This window comes from Boleophthalmus pectinirostris, unplaced genomic scaffold (genome assembly GCF_026225935.1).
Source record: "Boleophthalmus pectinirostris isolate CB_2022bp ecotype Guang Dong unplaced genomic scaffold, ASM2622593v1 HiC_scaffold_17, whole genome shotgun sequence".
Classification (NCBI taxonomy): domain Eukaryota; kingdom Metazoa; phylum Chordata; class Actinopteri; order Gobiiformes; family Gobiidae; genus Boleophthalmus; species Boleophthalmus pectinirostris.
The window spans coordinates 37,790,549-37,810,548 of NW_026571115.1; the positions used below are offsets into that span (position 1 = coordinate 37,790,549).

A 20,000-nucleotide genomic window follows, 5' to 3' on the forward strand; every position below is an offset into this window, starting at 1 on the left:
CCTCCGGGCCGCGCACGCGCCACAGCGCTACTCTATTACCTAAATGAATAGGCCACACGCACGCGCGCATACACGCGCGCACACACACACTTTGTTTAGACCGACACACGCACGAGACGTCACCATCAATCAGCCAATCAGGAGCCAAGCTCGCGCGCGTCTCCCAGCTGTCACCGTAACGTGCACACGCACACACGCGTCACACACGTGCGCACACACACACGTCTCGTCAGCCTGTGGGCGTGTCCTGAGTGACGTCACCACAGCTCGGCTCCAGTCAGATGAGGCTCAGTGAGGTCGGCGCTCTGAGGGTCTGAGTCCACGTGAGGAACAAACTCCGGGTCACGTAGAGTGGGTCAAAGGTCAAAGGTCAGAGAGCCAGAGCTCATGGAGCCCGACCACACATGAGCCGTCGTCTGTAGAAAAGTCCTGTGTGTTCAGTGAGTGTGTTCAGTGTGTGTGTGTTCACTGTGTGTGTGTGTGTGTGTGTTCACTGTGTGTGTGTTCAGTGTGTGTGTGTTCACTGTGTGTGTGTGTTCACTGTGTGTGTGTGTGTGTGTGTGTTCACTGTGTGTGTGTGTGTGTGTGTGTGTGTGTGTGTGTGTTCACTGTGTGTGTGTGTGTGTTCAGTGTGTGTGTGTGTGACTGTGTGTGTGTGTGTTCACTGTGTGTGTGTGTGTGTGTGTGTTCACTGTGTGTGTGTTCAGTGTGTGTGTGTTCACTGTGTGTGTGATTCTGTGTCTCAGGTTTTACGAACAATTTAGACCAAAACAACGAAGTCACAAGAGCCTCTGGAGCACTTCCTGTTTGACCCAAGATGAGGAGAAATATGAACATGTGTACAGACCACAGACACATACACACACACATTACATACACACACAGACAGACACATACACACACACATACACACACAGACACACACACACACATACATACACACACAGACAGACACACACACACACACACAGACACACATACACACACACAGAGACACACACACACATACAGACACACACACACACACACATACACACACACACACAGACACACATACATACAGACACACACATACACACACACATATACACAGACACACACATACAGACAGGTGGACAGGTGAAGTGTCAGAGGCAGGTGCTTTGTTACAGATTTATTGATTTTTTCAGCAGCAAATAGTCTCTTTAAACTAAAACATGAACCAATCAGACGCGAGCGCTGTGATCACATGACACATACAAAGAAACTTTATTAACACGGCGTCTGGAACAGTACGAACAGAACGCTTGAACCGAACACACGGCGGCAACGCCAAACCGTAAAAAAAATCATTAGAAAAGAAAGAAAAGTCCTCCTGCCGCTCTCCGTCTGGAAACATCCCACAGGTCAAAGGTCGTCCACGCTCGCTCCGGTCTGCTGCTCCCGCCGGGCCGTCTGCAAACACCAGGAAATGACATCACACACAGTAATGATGATGTCACTAATAACTCGTCTCCATGGACACAGGAGACAGACAGGTGACAGGAGACAGGAGACAGGTGACAGGAGACAGGAGACAGGTGACAGGAGACAGGAGACAGGAGACAGGAGACAGGAGACAGGAGACAGGTGACAGGAGACAGGAGACAGGTGACAGGAGACAGGAGACAGGTGACAGGAGACAGGAGACAGGTGACAGGAGACAGGAGACAGGTGACAGGTGACAGGAGACAGGAGACAGGTGACAGGAGACAGGAGACAGGAGACAGGAGACAGGTGACAGGAGACAGGTGACAGGAGACAGGAGACAGGTGACAGGTGACAGGAGACAGGTGACAGGTGACAGGAGACAGGAGACAGGTGACAGGAGACAGGTGACAGGTGACAGGTGACCCTGTCAGTGGATGTTTATGGGCAGGTGACTCTGGTTTGGCCCAAAGACTCGAAACGAAAAGATTAAAACTCTGACCACAAACCGACCGACGTCACCTGAGGATCTGATGTTGTGTTGTTGTTGTTGTGTTGTTCCTGGTCACTTTGAGCTGGACTTGTGTTTGTTTGTTTGTTTGTTTATTCTGAGTCTGTTTCATCTCCAAACCTCCAAACACTCTGTTCCACCTTGTGATGTCATCAAGTGAACAGCTCCTTTTCCCTTTAGTTCCAGATGATTCTAGTGCAGGTGTGTGGAGTTTAAAAACACCGTGGAGCACTTCCTGTATGTGCTTCCACATGATGACATCACGAGGTGGAACAGAGTTTTCAGTGTGTCGTGAGTCCAGCTCTGAAGATCAGGTGGGTGTGTGACCTTTAACCCCGGAGGTTCTCGTCTGTGGGGAACCTGACACAATGATTTGTATTTTTATTATTTTTTTTAGTTTTGAAAAAGACAAAAGTGACACGTTGATGATTTCACAGTGAAAATGTTGAAACGTGGACGTCGTTTTGTCCCTGATATAAAATATCAAATATGGAGCCAAAGTTTTTCTCCAAATGATCACAACGTCTCCACACGAGCGATAAAGCCGCACTGCGGAACATTCCAGACAGACACACACTCACCTGCGCGTCCCGCCGGGGGAGGGGGGGGCTCGTGAGTGCGGGGGAGGGGGCGGGTCACTCGGAGGCGTAGGGCAGCTCCGGGGGCGGAGCGTTGGCGTTGACGGACAGCTCCGGGGGCGGGGCTTTGACGGTGACGGGCTGCGAGGTTCGGCGCGGCGGCGAAGGTTTGGGCTGAGCCTGCTGCTGTACGGTGTCGTAGTACGTCACACCGCCGTACGTCACCTGGGCCTGGGCCTGGGGGGGCGGGGTCATGGAGGGTGAGGAGGGAGGGGTCATGGGGGGGGGGGGGGGGGGGGGGACAGAGTAGAGAGTTAAAGATCTTGTACTTGTCGTTTTAGATCCAGATGAAAACAAAACCAGAAGGAAACCAGAAAACACCTGACACACACACACACACACACCTGACACACACACACACCCTGACACACACACACACACACACACACTGACACACACACACACTATACACACACCTTACACACACACACACACCTGACACACACACACACACACACACACACACACACACATGACACACACACACACACACACACACACACACACTGACACACACACACACACACACACACTGACACACACACACACACACACACACACACACACTATACACACACCACACACACTGACACACACACACACACACACACACACACTATACACACACACACACACACACACACACACACACACACTGACACACACACACACACACACTGACACACACACACACACACTGACACACACACACACTGACACACACACACACACGACACAGACACACACACACCGACACACACACACGACACACACACTGACACACGACACACACCGGACACACACCTGACACACACACACACTGACACACACTGATGAAAATGATTGATCCAGTAAAATGAGGTTTATTTGGTGAAATGTAAAAACCATCAGCTGTTTACAAAAAACAAAAAACAGAACCATTTCAAAAGCTCAACACACGTGTGTTCGTATTAGAAGTGATTTCTCCAAATTCAACACAAAATGTTGCTTTTAATGAAAACTGGAGCCTCAAAATGACCCAGCGCCTGAACACACACAAACACTCCTCACGAGAGCAGACGGGAGCAGACGAGAGCAGACGAGAGCAGACGAGAGCAGACGAGAGCAGACGAGAGCAGACGAGAACAGACGAGAGCAGACGAGAGCAGACGAGAGCAGACGAGAGCAGACGAGAGCAGACGAGAGCAGACGAGAGCAGACGAGAGCAGACGAGAGCAGACGAGAGACAGACGAGAGCAGACGAGAGCAGACGAGAGACAGACAGAGAGCAGACGAGAGCAGAGACAGAGAGCAGACGAGAGCAGACGAGAGAGCAGAGAGAGAACAGACGAGAGCAGACAGAGCAGACGGAGACAGACGGGAGCAGACGAGAGAGCAGACGAGAGCAGACGAGAGCAGACGAGAGCAGACGAGAGCAGACGAGACAGACGAGAGCAGAGAGCAGACGAGAGCAGACGAGAGCAGACGAGAGCAGACGAGAGCACAGACGACGAGACAGACGAGCAGACGAGAGCAGACGAGAGCAGACGAGAGCAGACGAGAGCAGACGAGAGCAGACGAGAGCAGACGAGAGCAGACGAGAGCAGACGAGAGCAGACGAGAGCAGACGAGAGCAGACGAGAACAGACGAGAGCAGACGAGAGCAGACGAGAGAGCAGACGAGAGCAGACGAGAGCACAGAGCAGACGAGAGCAGACGAGAGCAGACGAGAGCAGACAGACAGACGAGAGCAGAGACAGACGAGAGCAGACAGACGAGAGCAGAGAGCAGACGAGAGACGAGAGACAGACAGAGCAGAGAGCAGACGAGAGCAGACGAGAGCAGACGAGAGCAGACGAGACAGACGAGAACAGACGAGAGCAGACGAGAGCAGACGAGAGCAGACGAGAGCAGACGAGAGCAGACGAGAGCAGAGAGCAGACGAGAACAGACGAGAGAGACGAGACAGAGAGAGCAGACGAGAGCAGACGAGAACAGCAGACGAGAGCAGACGAGAGCAGACGAGAACAGAGAGAGAGAGCAGACGAGAGCAGACGAGAGCAGACGAGAGCAGACGAGAGCAGACGAGAGCAGACGAGAGAGACGAGAGCAGACGAGACAGATCTGCTGCGGCCTCAGACACGTGAGCCGCTCAAGAGGCTCGGGTGTTGTGTTGCGCGGAGGTTCTGGTGTTGTGTCGTGTCATGTTGTGTCGTGTCATGTCGTGTTGTGTCGTGTCGTGTGTGTGTGTTGTGTTGTGTCGTGTTGTGTTGTGTCGTGTTGTGTCATGTTGTGTTGTGTCATGTTGTGTTGTGTCATGTTGTGTTGTGTCATGTTGTGTTGTGTGTCATGTTGTGTTGTGTGTCATGTTGTGTTGTGTCATGTTGTGTTGTGTCGTTGTGTCGTGTTGTGTGTTGTGTCATGTTGTGTCATGTTGTGTCATGTTGTGTCATGTGTGTTGTGTCATGTGTGTCGGTGTTGTGTGTTGTGTCGTGTGTGTGTCATGTTGTGTTGTTGTGTGTTGTGTCATGTTGTGTTGTGTCATGTTGTGTCGTGTTGTGTGTGTCATGTTGTGTCGTGTTGTGTCGTGTCATGTTTGTGTCGTGTTGTGTCGTGTCATGTTGTGTTGTGTCATGTTGTGTTGTGCGGTGTTGTGTTTTGTCATGTTGTGCGGTGTTGTGTTGTGTCATGTTGTGTGTCATGTTGTGCGGTGTCGTGTTGTGCGGTGTCGTGTCGTGTCATGTTGTGTTGTGTCATGTTGTGCGGTGTTGTGTTGTGTCATGTTGTGCGGTGTCGTGTCGTGCGCCTCCCGCTGCAGAGCGTGAAGACGTGGGCGTGTCTTACCTGGGGGGTGGGGTACATGGCGGGGTAAGGAAAGGTCATGACCCCTGGGGGCGGGTAAAACGGCGGTGGGAGGAGCTGCTGCGGTTGCGCCGGCGACAAGGAGACCGACGGGGCTCCGAAGAGGGCGGGGTTTGTGATGGGGCCTCCTGATTGGTGCGGGTGTAGACCTGAGGAACACGGAGAACGTGACAGAAAACAAACCCCACGAATCAACCTGACGACCGACGGGGACCGACAGGGACTCACCTGGATGTGGCAGGTGCATCTCCGGTTGCACCAGCATGCCCTGCGGCGCCAAGGGGGCGGGGCCATCGCTGTGACCGTACATTGGCCCCTGGTACGACACTGGCACAAAAAGAGTACAGTTAGACCTGCTTCAGTCCCGGTTCAGTCCCAGTTCAGTCCCGGTTTAGTCCCAGTTCAGTCCCGGTTCAGTCCCAGTTTAGTCCCAGTTCAGTCCCGGTTCAGTCCCAGTTCAGTCCCAGTTCAGTCCCGGTTTGGTGCCGGTTTAGTCCGTGTCTTCAATTGAACTCAGATGATCCTTGAGACAGTGTCAAGTGTCTCATTTTGTCATCATCTCCTCCCCCCTGACTCCTCCCCCTTACTGGGCTCGTAGTAGTGTCCCTCCATGACGCCCAGGTGCATCGGGGGGGCGGGGTCTGGGACGCTCCTCTGGCGGTGGGCGGAGTAACGCTTCGCTCGGTTTGAGCTCATCTCGTCCAGAGGCGGGAACTGTCCACCGGGGACGTGCAGAGGGTTAGACAGACCTGAGGACAGAGGACAGAGGGTGAGACGGACCTGAGGACAGAGGACAGAGGGTGAGACGGACCTGAGGACAGAGGACAGAGGGTGAGACGGACCTGAGGACAGGACAGAGGGTGAGACGGACCTGAGGACAGAGGACAGAGGGTGAGACGGACCTGAGGACAGAGGACAGAGGGTGAGACGGACCTGAGGACAGAGGGTTAGACAGACCTGAGGACAGAGGACAGAGGGTGAGACGGACCTGAGGACAGAGGACAGAGGGACAGAGGACAGGAGAGAGACTTGACTCATGGGCACGTCTCATTATTGTTCTGGCTTCCTTCTCCTCGCTGGTCTTTCGTCAGGTGCAGGTTCTGACCTGAGTAGGAACTCTCTCATGTTCTGGACGGTTTCCTCTTCTCAAACTGTTGGACCAAATCCCACGTTTAAAAGTTCACAGGTCACGGGTCACGTGAACGACCCGAAGCTCAGGGCTCCTGTCTGCGCATGAACACCTCCACCACCTCCACCACCTCCCCCACGGATTAAAGGATATTTTATATTATTACAGGCCTTTAAATCAAACTCACAGCAGCAGAACAGAGACCTGCTGCTGTCCACGTCCTGAACCCCCAGGTCTCCTGCGGTTCCCTCGGTTCCTCTGAGCTTTGGAGACTTCATCTGGAGTATTCAGGGTTTCCAGGTTTGCCTACCCCAAATGTAAGATTTTTAAAGACCTTTTTCACTTAAATGAAAATTAAGAACAACATCTATCCACCGTGCAGGTGAAAAACAATTCTAAAAATGACCAACCAACTGCTCTGTCTAGAACAGAGGTGCCCACACTTTCAGCACGAGAGCAACTTATAAAATGACCAAGTCAAAATGATTTATCTAATACAAGGACAAAGTGTGCTGCACTGAAACACTCTGTGCCTCTTTTTTTGGACCTTCAACCACAGTTTGAGAAGCTCTTCTGTAAGAAAATTTCCAGTGACACTTTACACAAAACTGAACAAAGTGAACAAAGTGGGTAAGATTTTTAAACCTGGTTTTTCAACTTTCTAACTGCAGTTACTTTCTCTTATTGGTTTTGCAGGAGTGTTCAGCCTCTGCACATTCACCAAACCAAACGCACAGCGACACAAACAGATACACAAAGTGCATTTGTCACTTTTATGAGACGAACTTCAGCCACGTGTCGCAGTAGATCTGTTCTGTTCTGTAGATCTGCTCTGTGGAACTTACATTTAGATTTGATTTTTCTTTGCATTTGGTCTTGTTCTTCTAATCAGCGCAGTGAGGAGGCGCCTGTGTGAGCTCTACACGGGGAGGAGCTGCGCGTCGACGTGGGGCGGACACACGGGTCGGACGACGCTGGTACACGAGGACACACGAGCGAGTGTGTGACTGTGATGTGCAGCACTTTATCTACGGGTTCCAAATCAACACACAGGCTACAGACAGACGCCCAACACGCCGCTACATGTTTACTGCCCACAGCAGCGGCTGGAGTGAAATATGATCTCACCTGGACCGAGACAAGACCAAGTCCAAACACGATAGAGTCCGAGACGAGACCGACACTGAGATCTCCCCACACTATTCTGGTGATCGACATATTGGACACCACTGACCTACAATCTAAGAGTCCTTGAGGATTAAACCGACACTTCCCTGTGATCCAGTTGACGTCTTCCTCCATCTACTGATGTTTACTTGTTGTCGCTTCGTCCAAACTCCAAATTAGACGTTCATTCACGTTACATGATTTCATGTTGTTTTTTTACACGCAGCCCGGGTCAGTTTACAAAAAAACAGGCTAATGAAATGTAAGACCTTTCTGAAAAAAATTTAACTTGGACAACAGAATTTCAGGCTTTTTAAGACCCTGATTAGGAACATGAACTGTAAGACCCTTCAGACTTTTCAGACCCTGCGGCTGCTCTGGTGTTTGACTGACACATGAAAAATGGAGGATTGAGGAGAAGGAAGTGAGGAAAGAGAAATGAGACGTGCCCAGAGAGACGAGTGAACACGGGACACGAGACCAGAGGGCGCCGCGCCGGCAGGGGGCGCCACGCCGCATCTCACCTCGCATTTCAGAGCGGATGTAGGACGTGGGGCTCTGGCTCCAGTTCTGACCCAGACTGAGTCGTGCCAGGTCTTGTTCCATGTCAGAGAGTCCGCCTGCGGGCCCCGCCCCGGTGCCGCCTGAGGGGGCGTCGCCCGTGGCCCAGGACTTGGGCGAGGGCGCGGGGGGCGTGTCCTCCACAGACGTCTGTTTGCTGCCCATGTCGGCGGGCCGCGAGCGAGTCCGTCGCACCAGAGAGTACGACTTCCTCTCCACCGGGCGCTCCGTGGAGGGAGATCCGTCCCGATTGGTCGAGGCGGGCGACGGGGCATTCTGAGGGGTGGAGTCGGAGGACAGGGGGAGTGGCTTCTGCTCTGGCGTTTGGTGATAGACGGCGCCTTCGCTCAGGACGCGATCCGCCTCGTTAGCGTCCAGCGTGACGTCGTCGGGCGCTCCTCTGAAGCCACGCCCCCCTCTGGCCGTGGCCAAGCCCCCCCCACCTGCCGTAAACTCCAGCGCCACCTTCGGGCTGTGCCTGTCCCTGCAACAGAACCACACCTGTCACACCTGTCACACCTGTCACACCCGTCACACCCGTCACACCCGGGGGGCAGGTCCACTCACCCTCTGGCGTGGGGGCCTCGCACATTTGGGCCCTCGGTCCTATCGCTCCTGTACGAAGGGGGCGGGGCGTTGGGGCCGCGGCTCCTGGGGGGCGGGGCTCTGGCTCTGGGCGCGGAAGGAGCCGATTGGTTAACGGCCTGAGGAGGCGGGGCTCTGGGACCTCCACCCTGCCACGACCGGACGGGACGCTCCTCCCGCCAACGCTGCTCCCCCCGACTCGGAGACGCCGCCGGCCTGAGGGACACAGACAGGACAGGTGAGACGAGGACAGGTGAGACGGGGACAGGTGAGACGAGGACAGGTGAGACGGGGACAGGTGAGACGGGGACAGGTGAGACGGGGACAGGTGAGACGGGGACAGGTGAGACGGGGACAGGTGAGACCGGGACAGGTGAGACGGGGACAGGTGAGACGTGGACAGGTGAGACGGGGACAGGCTCCTCTACTGCCTCCTCCTCCTCCTCGTCTCACCTGTTCCTCCTCTCCCTCCTCCTGTCGGCCGGCCCAGTGTTGTTCCCGGTGTTATTCCCAGTGTTGTTCCCGGCGTTGTTCCGGTTGTTGCTGCGGTTGTTGTTGCTCCTGATGTCGTATCCGTAGATGGCGATGAGTTCTTCTCGACTTTTTGGAGCTTGTTCTTCTTCTCTGAATCGGTCGTGTTCCCATCGACCTTCGTCCTTCCACAGTTTCCGGTTTCGTCCTTTGGGTCTGACAAAGAAAAGAAGAAAAATAAACTAGGGTGAGGCACATTAACATGTTAACTAATTAATTCATTATTGCAGGCAATTATTTTTCTCCCCTTAATGCATTTTTGTTATTTTTTATTGTAAGCGTGTGTTGCTCACAGGCTTTTGTTTTGAAAAAGTCCATCGTGTTTGAGTCTAGAATGTTTCTGCTGCAGCATCACAGGAAACAGAAACAAACATGGAGAAGGATGAGGAACATTTACATGGACATTTTCATTTTAAAGATCTTCAGACTTATCCTCCCACCTCTCCTCCTCCTCCTCCTCCCCCTCCTCCTCCTCTCCCTCTCCTCCTCCTCTCACCTCTCCTCCTCTCCTCCTCTCCTCCCTCCTCCTCTCCTCACCCTCTCCTCCTCCTCCTCCTCTCCCTCCCTCTCCTCCTCCTCCTCCTCTCTCCTCCTCCTCCTCTCACCTCTCCTCCTCTCTCCTCTCTCACCTCTCCTCTCTCCTCTCTCCTCTCCTCTCTCTCTCCTCCTTCACTCTCCTCCTCTCCTCCTCCCTCCTCCCACCTCTCCTCCTCCTCTCACCTTCCTCCTCCTCTCCTCCTCTCACCTCTCTCTCACCTCTCCTTCCTCCTCTCCTCTCACCTCTCTCCTCCTCCTCTCCTCTCCTCTCCCTCTCCTCCTCCTCCTCCTCCTCTCACCTCTCCTCCTCCTCCTCTCCTCTCTCCTCCTCCTCCCTCCTCTCTCTCTCTCTCCTCCTCCTCCTCCTCTCTCACCTCTCCTCCTCCTCCTCCTCTCCTCCCTCCTCCTCCTCCTCCTCCTCCTCTCCTCACCTCCTCCTCCTCCTCCTCCTCCTCTCCCTCCTCCTCCTCCTCCTCCTCTCACCTCTCCTCCTCTTGTGTGGCTCCTCTCAGGTCGTGTTCAAAGAACAGTCCTTTTCGGGGGATGTAGGCTGGGTTTTTTCGGTCTTCGTCGTCGTCCAGTTTCTGTTTCCCTCCAGACTTTGTCTCTGGATCATCTGTCGACTCCTACAACAAAAACACAACCGGGACTGAGCCGGGACCGAGCCAGGACTGAGACCGAGCCGGGACCGAGCCGGGACCGAGCCGGGGCCGAGCCGGGGCCGAGCGTTCCTGCTAATGTCTCATTTATCGTTGTAAATAGTGCAGTTGTTCTTGGGTCATGTTTTTTCAGGACTTTCTTTGTATCTGTACTCGTCCATTTGTCCTGAAGGTGGAGCCAGAGCGGCTCGGGTCGCCCGCGGCTCGGGTCGCCCGCGGCTCGGGTCGCCGCGCGGCTCGGGTCGCCCTATGTCCGTCCTCTCTCTCTCTCACCTGTCCGTCTCTCTCTCTCTCTCTCTCTCTCACCTGTCCGTCCCTCTCTCTCTCTCTCTCACCTGTCCGTCCTCTCTCTCTTCTCACCTGTCCGTCCTCTCTCTCTCTCACCTGTCCGTCCTGTCCTCTCTCTCTCTCTCTCTCTCCTCTCACCTGTCCGTCCTCTCTCTCTCTCTCTCTCTCCGTCCTCTCCTCTCTCACCTGTCCGTCTCTCTCTCTCTCCCTCTCTCTCTCTCACCTGTCCGTCCTCTCTCTCTCTCTCCTCACTGCTCTCTCTCCTCTCTCTCTCTCTCACCTGTCCGTCCTCTCTCTCTCTCACCTGTCCGTCCTCTCTTCTCTCTACCTGTCCGTCTCTCTCTCTCTCCTGTCCGTCCTCTCTCTCTCTCTCTCCGTCCTGTCCTCCTCTCTCTCGTCTCTCTCACCTGTCCGTCCTCTCTCTCTCTCTCTGCACTCTGTCCTCCTCTCTCTCTCTCTCTCTCACCTGTCCGTCCTCTCTCTCTCTCACCTGTTCCGTCCTCTCTCTCTCTCACCTCCTCTCTCTGTCACCTGTCCGTCCTCTCTCTCTCTCTCCTCTCTCTCTCACCTGTCCGTCCTCTCTCTCTCTCTCTCTCCTCTCACCTGTCCGTCCTCTCTCTCTCTCTCCGTCTCTCTCTCTCTCTCTCTCCCTGTCCGTCTCTCTCTCTCTCACCTGTCGTTCTCTCTCTCTCTCTCCCTCCGTCCTCTCTCTCTCTGTCACCTGTCCGTCCTCTCTCTCTCTCACCTGTCCGTCCTCTCTCTCTCTCTCTCTCACTCTGTCCGTCCTCTCTCTCTCTCACCTGTCCGTCCTCTCTCTCTCTCACCTGTCCGTCTCTCTCTCTCACCGTCCGTCTCTCTCTCTCTCTCTCTCTCTCACCTGTCCGTCTCCTCTCTCTCTCTCACCTGTCCGTCCTCTCTCTCTCTCTCTCTCACCTCACCTGTCCGTTCTCTCTCTTCTCTCTCCTCTCTCTTCTCTCTCTCTCTCACCTCCTCTCCGTCCTCTCTCTCTCTACGTCTCACCTGTCCGTCCTCTCTCTCTCTCTCTCTCTCCTCTCTCTCCTCTCTCTCTTCTCTCCTCTCTCTCTCTCTCACCTGTCCGTCCTCTCTCTCTCTCTCTCTCTCACCTGTCCGTCCTCTCTCTCTCTCTCTCACCTGTCCGTCCTCTCTCTCTCTCTCACCTGTCCGTCTCTCTCTCTCTCTCTCTCACCTGTCCCTCTCTGTCTCTCTCTCTCTCTCACCTGTCCGTCCTCTCTCTCTCTCTCTCTACCTGTCCCTCTCTCTCTCTCTCTCCTCACCTGTCCGTCCTCTCTCTCTCTCACCTGTCCGTCTCGTCTCTCTCTCTCTCACCTGTCCGTCCTCTCTCTCTCTCTCTCACCTGTCCGTCCTCTCTCTCTCTCTCTCACCTGTCCGTCCTCTCTCTCTCTCTCACCTGTCCGTCCTCTCTCTCTCTCTCACCTGTCCGTCCTCTCTCTCTCTCACCTGTCCGTCCTCTCTCTCTCTCACCTGTCCGTCCTCTCTCTCTCCCTGTCCGTCTCTCTCTCTCTCACCTCTCTCTCTCACCTGTCCGTCCTCTCTCTCTCTCACCTGTCCGTCCTCTCTCTCTCTCTCTCTCTCTCTCTCACCTGTCCGTCCTCTCTCTCTCTCACCTGTCCGTCCTCTCTCTCTCTCACCTGTCCGTCCTCTCTCTCTCTCTCTCTCTCTCACCTGTCCGTCCTCTCTCTCTCTCTCTCACCTGTCCGTCCTCTCTCTCTCTCTCTCACCTGTCCGTCCTCTCTCTCTCTCTCTCACCTGTCCGTCCCCGCTCTGTCTCTCCCCTGTCACGTTGTTCTTGTCGTCCGTCTTGCTCTCCTCTTTGGGTTCATTCTCCTCCTCGTCTCTAGGGGGTGTGTCTTCGGAGGGAGGGGCTTTGGTCACTTCCTGTTGGGCGGCGGTGGGCGTGGTCGTCTCCTCGGTGAACGCCTCCTCTTCCTCTGCGCCCTGAAACCAGAGCCACATGTTCACTACGAGCACCACAGTGTGTGTGTGTGTGTGTGTGTCTGTGTGTTTGTGTCAGTGTGTGTCTCAGTGTGTGTGTGTGTGTGTGTGTGTGTGCGTGCGTCTGTGTGCGTGTCTGTCTGTGTCTCTGTGTATGTATGTGTGTGTGTCTGTGTGCGTGCCTGTCTGTGTGTATGTGTCTGTCTGTGTGTCTCTGTGTGTGAGTCTGTGTGTGTGTATGTGGGGTGTGTGTCTGTGTGTGCGTGTGTGTGTCTGTCTGTCTGTGTGTGTGTGTGTCTGTCTGTGTGTGTGTGTGTCTGTCTGTGTGTGCGTGTGTCTGTGTGTGTGTGTGTGTGTGGGGTGTGTGTGTCTGTGTGTGCGTGTGTTTGTGGGGTGTGTGCGTGTTTGTGGGGTGTGTGTGTGTCTGTGTGTGTGTGTGTGTGTGTGTGTGTGTCTGTGTGTGTGTGTCTGTCTGTGTGTGTGTGCGTGTGTGTGTGTCTGTGTGTGTGTGTGTGTGTCTGTGTGTGTGTGTGTGTGTGTGTATGTGTGTGTCTGTGTGTGTGTGTGGTGTGTGCGTGTCTGTGTGTGTGTGTGGGGTGTGCGTGTGTGTGTCTGTGTGTGCGTGTGTCTGTGTGTCTGTGTGTGTGTGTGTGTCTGTGTGTGTGTGTGTGTCGTGTGTCTGTGTGTGTGTCTGTGTGTGTGTGTGTGTGTGTCTGTGTGTGTGTGTGTGTGTGTGTGTGTGTGTGTGATTGGACAGGGGGCGCTGCACACTCAGGCCTGTGGGAGGAACTTTGTGTTTTTGTTTCATGTGGAGTTTTTTTCACGATCACAGATCTGAACCAGAAACCAGATCCTTACGTTAAGATTCAGTTTATTTAAGATTAAACTAAAAATGTTTTGTTTGTTTTTTTTATCCCAGATTGGCAAAGTTCAAGTTTCTAATTTTACCTCCTGGCTGAAAATCACGACATCACAGGAAATTCCCTAAACTGTTACCATAGCAACCGCGTGGCGCACCGCACTGACTTTAATCTGACAAATACAAACAAAAAATACTTTATTTTGTTGCCGTAGCGTTTCATCTAAAATATTTGTGTACATTTTGTCAAACGCCGCCAGCACGTCGTCAGTGTGGGACTCGACTTCCTCGAGTCTCACAGGTTTTTCTACTTTTCTTCAGTGTTTCCTGGATTGAGTAAAAGTATATTTTATATTTACAGCAGCTTTTATCTCCAGATGAAGCAGAAACAAGAATCAAAAAACCTCTCAGACGTTTGAGCGTCGCGCTCCAGAGCACAGTGGACTTTCAAAGAGGAGGAAGCGTCTGTACCTCGGAGTGAGAGCCGTTCTCCTCTGGATCTGCACTGTCGTAATCAGACAACACCGCTGCAAAACAACAAGACAAACATCAGAGACACAGAGGAGGGACAGAAGAGGGACAGAAGAGGGACAGAAGAGGGACAGAAGAGGGACAGAGGAGGGACAGAGGAGGGACAGAGGAGGGACAGAAGAGGGACAGAGGAGGGACAGAAGAGGGACAGAGGAGGGACAGAGAGGACAGAGGAGGGACAGAGGAGGGACAGAGGAGGACAGAGGACAGAGGAGGGACAGAGGGACAGAGGACAGAGGAGACAGAGGAGGGACAGAGGAGGGACAGAGGAGGGACAGAAGAGGGACAGAAGAGGGACAGAGAGGGACAGAGGAGGGACAGAGGAGGGACAGAAGAGGACAGAGAGGAGAGGACAGAGAGGGACAGAAGAGGGACACAGAGGGGGACAGAGGAGGGACAGAGGAGGGACAGAGGAGGGACAGAAGAGGGACAGAAGAGGGACAGAGGAGGACAGAGGAGACAGAAGAGGGACAGAGGAGGGACAGAGGAGGGACAGAAGAGGGACAGAGGAGGGACAGAAGAGGGACAGAAGAGGGACAGTGGTCTTACCTTCTCCAACTCCATCTTCACTCTCCTGCAACAGAAAAGGTTCAATATTAAAGCTTTTAGAACATGTGATCCAAGTGTGAGTCCAGGACACACAGGGGACTAAACCAGGCCTAAACCGGGAGTAAACCGGGAGTAAACCGGATTCAGTTCCCGACCTGAGCTCCAGCGGGACTCTCCCTCCTCCAGAGACCGAGTAATACCACATCTACGTCACGTCTGAGCCTTACAAGTACCCGCCCTGTCCCCCGGTAAACCCGCTCCGTTTCCCGCAGGGGCCCGGGTCTCCGCAGGGTCTCTGCCTCTGCGGGGCTCGTGGCGCCTTTTCCCGGGCGCCGGTCCGTTCCTCCCCCGGTGGGATCCGGGACGCGGACCGCCCCTGTGCCCGACCACACCGCCTCCTCCCGCGGCTCCTCACCCGGGTAGAGCCCGGTTTAACCCGCGGACCCGGTCAACGGAGCGGTTTCCCGGGCAGACGGCTCTCAGACGATGCCCCGTTAGCTCCGTTAGCTCCGTTAGCTCCGTTAGCCCGGTAAGGCTCCGTCAGTTGGACGGTCCGGTCTGAACAAGACTCCGGGAGCCTCGTCTCGGTCTGAGCTCGGATCCGACGCTCCCGGATCCACGGACCCACTTCGGGTTCAGACCGGGGACCAGCCCCGGTGAACGGCCCAAGTGACCAGCCCCGGGGCCGCGGCGTTGGCGTTGGCGGTGGTGGCGGCGGCGCTCTCCCGGAGCGGAGCGGCGGTTACAGCCCGTTAGCTCCGTTAGCCCCGTTAGCCCCGTTAGCAGCACTTACACACTCGGACTCCTCGTCGCTCTTCGGGCCGCTCCTCTCGGCGGTGGCCTCGGGGAGCTCCGGTTCTCGGGTCCGGGTCTTGGAGGACGGGGAGGCCGAGCCGCAGCTGTCGGAACCGGAGCCGGAGCCGGACTCGTCCTCGCTGTCCTGAGACGCGCGCCTCCTGCGTCTCCGCCGGTCCGCCATCTTAGGACTGAGAGCCGGAAGCGCGGGGCATTGTGGGAAGTGGAGTCCTGAGAGGAGGAGCAGCGGAAGGCTGCCCCCTACAGGCCACAGAATGTTCAGAGAGTTTGAGACGAGACCATGTTTATTTATGTTTTATTTATTTACACACAATATGATCACAATATGTAGTATATGTAGGACATATTACATATAAAGTACATATGAAACCTGTGAGATCAGATGTGCAGTAACCTCGACGGTCAGAGGAGTCGGGTCAGAGGCAGTCGGGTCAGAGGCAGTCGGGTCAGTTGGGTCAGAGGCAGTCGGGTCAGAGGCAGTCGGGTCAGTTGGGTCAGAGGCATTCGGGTCAGAGGCAGTCGGGTCAGTCGGGTCAGAGGCAGTCGGGTCAGAGGAGTCGGGTCAGAGGAATCGGGTCAGAGGAGTCGGGTCAGAGGAGTCAGGTCAGAGGCAGTCAGGTCAGAGGCAGTCCGGTCAGAGGCAGTCGGGTCAGAGGCAGTCGGGTCAGAGGAGTCGGGTCAGAGGCAGTCGGGTCAGAGGCAGTCAGGTCAGTCGGGTCAGAAGCAGTCAGGTCAGTCAACTCAGAGGCAATCGGGTCAGTCAGGTCAGAGGCAATGGGGTCAGTCGGGTCAGAGGCAATGGGGTCAGTCGGGTCAGAGGCAATGGGGTCAGTCGGGTCAGAGGCAGTCAGGTCAGTCGGGTCAGAGGAGTCGGGTCAGAGGCAGTCGGGTCAGAGGCAGTCAGGTCAGTCGGGTCAGAAGCAGTCAGGTCAGTCAAGTCAGAGGCAATCGGGTCAGTCGGGTCAGAGCAATGGGGTCAGTCGGGTCAGAGGCAATGGGGTCAGTCGGGTCAGAGGCAATGGGGTCAGTCGGGTCAGAGGCGCTCTGTGATTTTGATGGTTCATCTGTTACTTTCTGGAGCAGACATGTCAGACTCAGGCCCAGGGGCCAAATTTGGCCCAGAACATAATTATATTTGGCCCATGAGATCAAATCAAACATGTATCAGAGCTGCTGCCGCACACAGAGACGACAGAGACATGATTTATTTAAAATGTTACTATTTTATATTCTATTTGTTCTGGATTCAATATTTAAGTAAAACTATTATTAATCATTTATTTGAATAAGAAAAGGTTTAACGTTACATTTCTCCAAAGAAGAGAAAACATGAAGATGACGTTGACATTTTTCAGTAAATATCCACGATTTAGTCCCAGTTTTTAATTTTGGCCTCAGTGGATTTAAGTTTGACACCTCTGGTCTAGAGTAACTGCATCATGCAGTACTGGAGTACATATTAGAGTGTATACTTTTACTTTTACTTATCTGTACTTTTACTGCAGTACACTCAGAGTACAGCGCAGTAAAAGTATTTGTTTTGAGTTTATTTGGTCGTTTTTAGTTCAGATTTGCACGAATCAAAACCACGAGGGAAGTTTTTACTAGAACAACAATCAGACAAATACTTTGACTTTTTACTCAAGTTTTTTTTTTTTAAACGGGTACTTTCATACTTTTACTTTTACTTGTGTATTTGTACTTTTACTGAAGTAACACAGTTGAGTACTTCCTGCACTCCTGATCTCCAGCTGAACCAGCGCCTCCAAAAAAACAGACACACACAAATGTTTAATGCTCCTTTACTTTTATTTTTTACTCTGTGACTGTCATGTGACAAACAAAGCTGCCGCGTGATTGGCCGCTGCACGTGACGCTGTCCTCTGATTGGCCGTCCTCTGATTGGCCGCCGGGTGCCGGGGGGGCGGGATTTAGGTGGACGTGGTGGCGCTGGTGGAGCTGCTCACGATGTGTCCGTCAACCACTTCCTCCACGACGGTGACCACGCGCGTCTTTGTGGTGGTGGTGGTGGTGGAGGACAAACTGTGGACCAATCAGAACACACCATTTAGTCACATGACACAAAGAGACGGCACCTGACACACGGGAGGGCATCTGACGTACCTCTCTCCCTCCAGGAGTCTCCTGTACTCGGCGATCTCCAGCTCCAGGCGGGTCTTGATGTCCAGGAGCATGCTGTACTCCTGCCCCTGTCGCTCCAGATCTGCTCTGAGCTGCACCAACTGCTCCTCCAACGCCACCACCTGCAAGGGAGGGCATCTGACTCAGTCTGACACACGGGGAGGGCATCTGACTCAGTCTGACACACGGGGAGGGCATCTGACTCAGTCTGACACACGGGGAGGGCATCTGACTCAATCTGACACACGGGGAGGGCATCTGACTCAGTCTGACACACGGGGAGGGCATCTGGCTCAGTCTGACACACGGGGAGGGCATCTGACTCAGTCTGACACACGGGGAGGGCATCTGGCTCAGTCTGACACACGGGGAGGGCATCTGGCTCAGTCTGACACACGGGGATCTGAGTCTGACAGGGTCTGACTGACACGGGGAGGGCATCTGGCTCAGTCTGACACACGGGGAGGGCATCTGACTCAGTCTGACACACGGGGAGGGCATGATTGGTCTTGTGGTGGTGCAGGTCATGTCTCTGTGTCGTCCTCTGGTCCAGGTCCAAGTCTGGACTAAATCTCTTTGTATAAATTGTGTCCATTATTTGAGTTTCGCTCTGACACTTGGACGTTTATGTGACGTGTGGACGTTTGTGTGACGTTTGTGTGACGTTTGTGTGACGTGTGGACGTTTGTGTGACGTTTGTGTGACGTTTGTGTGACGTTTATGTGACACTTGGACGTTCGTGTGACGTTTATGTGACGTTTATGTGACGTGTGGACGTTTGTGTGACGTTTGTGTGACGTTTGTGTGACGTGTGGACGTTTGTGTGACGTTTGTGTGACGTTGTGACGTTTGTGTGACGTTTGTGTGACGTGTGGACGTTTGTGTGACGTTTGTGTGATGTTTGTGTGACGCTGGACGTCCTGGAGACTTTGGACAAAGTGTTGATCTGGAGTCATAGTCTGGACCTTCAGGACCCAGACTGGACCAACAAACACCAACATAAAAACACCTGTCAGTGTTACTGCACCCCCCTGTGCAGTAACACTGACAGGTGTTTTTATGTTGGTGTTTTTTTATACCAGGTCCAGACCAGGTCCAGGTCCAGACCGGATCCAGACCGGGTCCAGACCAGGTCCAGACCAGAGAAGTAGAAGTGAGGGTCTCCCACAGTGTTCAGATCCAAATGAAGCTCATTGAGGCTGCGATCATAACACACAATCTGGAGCTCAGGTCCATATGGTTCTGACCTGGTTCTGGGACTCACCTGGTTCTGGGACTCACCTGGTTCTGGGACTCACCTGGTTCTGGGACTCACCTGGTTCTGGTACCCGTTGAGTTTCATGGCGTAGCGGTTCTGAGTTTCGGCCAACGTCATCTCCAGAGACGATTTCTGAAAAACACAAAAACTACATTTAGACTGATGACTGACCTCTGTGACCTCTGTGACCCCTGTGACTCCTGTGACCTCTGTGACCCCTGTGACCTCTGTGACCCCTGTGACCTCTGTGACTCCTGTGACCTCTGTGACTCCTGTGACCTCTGTGACCTCTGTGACCCCTGTGACCTCTGTGACCTCTGTGACCCCTGTGACCCCTGTGACCTCTGTGACCTCTGTGACCTCCTGTGACCTCTGTGACCTCTGTGACCCCTGTGACCTGTGACCTCTGTGACCCCTGTGACCCCTGTGACCTCTTGTGTGTGTGTGTGCGTCGTTGCATGTGGCATTGTTGTTGTGTGTGGTTGTGCGTTGCGGTTGTGTGTGGTTGTGCGTTGCGGTTGTGTGTGGTTGTGCGTTGCGGTTGTGTGTGGTTGTGCGTTGCGGTTGTGTGTGGTTGTGCGTTGTTGTGTGCGTTGTTGCGTTGTGCGGTTGTGTGTGGTTGTGTGTGGTTTGTGCGTTGCGGTTGTGTGTGGTTGTGTTGTGTGCGTTGTGTGTGGTTGTGGCGGTTGTGTGTGGTTGTGCGTTGCGGTTGTGCGGTTGTGTGTGTTGCGTTGCGTTGTGTGTGCGTTGCGGTTGTGTGTGGTTGTGCGTTGCGGTTGTGTGTGGTTGTGCGTTGCGGTTGTGTCGTTGCGGTTGTGTGTGGTTGTGCGTTGCGGTTGTGTGTGGTTGTGCGTTGCGGTTGTGCGTTGCGGTTGTGTGTGGTTGTGCGTTGCGGTTGTGTTGTGTGTTGCGTTGTGCGTTGCGGTTGTGCGGCGGTTGTGTGTGTGTGTTGTGTGTGCGTTGCGGTTGTGTGTGGTT

The 20,000-nt window shown here is 54.0% G+C and overlaps 2 protein-coding genes across 2 annotated transcripts in view; both read right to left on the reverse strand.

Annotated features, from left to right (window-relative positions):
• Positions 1-1,140: 1,140 nt before the first annotated feature.
• casc3 (casc3 exon junction complex subunit) lies at positions 1,141-15,793 on the reverse strand. Its single transcript, XM_055152457.1, has 13 exons — positions 15,600-15,793; positions 14,807-14,831; positions 14,198-14,253; positions 12,682-12,870; positions 10,430-10,572; positions 9,332-9,565; positions 8,861-9,094; positions 8,257-8,777; positions 6,024-6,185; positions 5,665-5,763; positions 5,419-5,585; positions 2,539-2,772; positions 1,141-1,434 (listed from the first exon to the last, which is right to left on the reverse strand). Exons 1-12 carry the CDS (start codon positions 15,783-15,785, stop codon positions 2,593-2,595), a joined length of 2,196 nt encoding a protein of 731 aa, XP_055008432.1. The 5' UTR covers positions 15,786-15,793; the 3' UTR covers positions 1,141-1,434; positions 2,539-2,592.
• Positions 15,794-17,424: 1,631 nt separating this feature from the next.
• The window catches only part of LOC110175088 (keratin, type I cytoskeletal 13-like), a 4,837-nt gene continuing 2,261 nt past the window's right edge, over positions 17,425-20,000 (reverse strand). The window contains exons 7-9 of the mRNA XM_055152477.1: positions 19,080-19,154; positions 17,747-17,886; positions 17,425-17,665 (exon numbers count right to left, since the gene is read on the reverse strand). Coding sequence (XP_055008452.1) covers positions 17,554-17,665; positions 17,747-17,886; positions 19,080-19,154 — 327 coding nt within the window. The 3' untranslated portion in view covers positions 17,425-17,553. The remainder of the gene's footprint in view (positions 17,666-17,746; positions 17,887-19,079; positions 19,155-20,000) is intronic.

Excerpts from the sequence above, each read along its gene's own strand:
- casc3 (XM_055152457.1), bottom strand. The coding sequence starts at position 15,785 with ATGGCGGACCGGCGGAGACGCAGGAGGCGCGCGTCTCAGGACAGCGAG. Across the intron at positions 14,832-15,599 it reads GCGACGAGGAGTCCGAGTGT|GAGAGTGAAGATGGAGTTGG; the intron begins GTAAGTGCTGCT and ends TTTCTGTTGCAG. Across the intron at positions 5,764-6,023 it reads GGGACACTACTACGAGCCCA|TGTCGTACCAGGGGCCAATG; the intron begins GTAAGGGGGAGG and ends TTTTTGTGCCAG.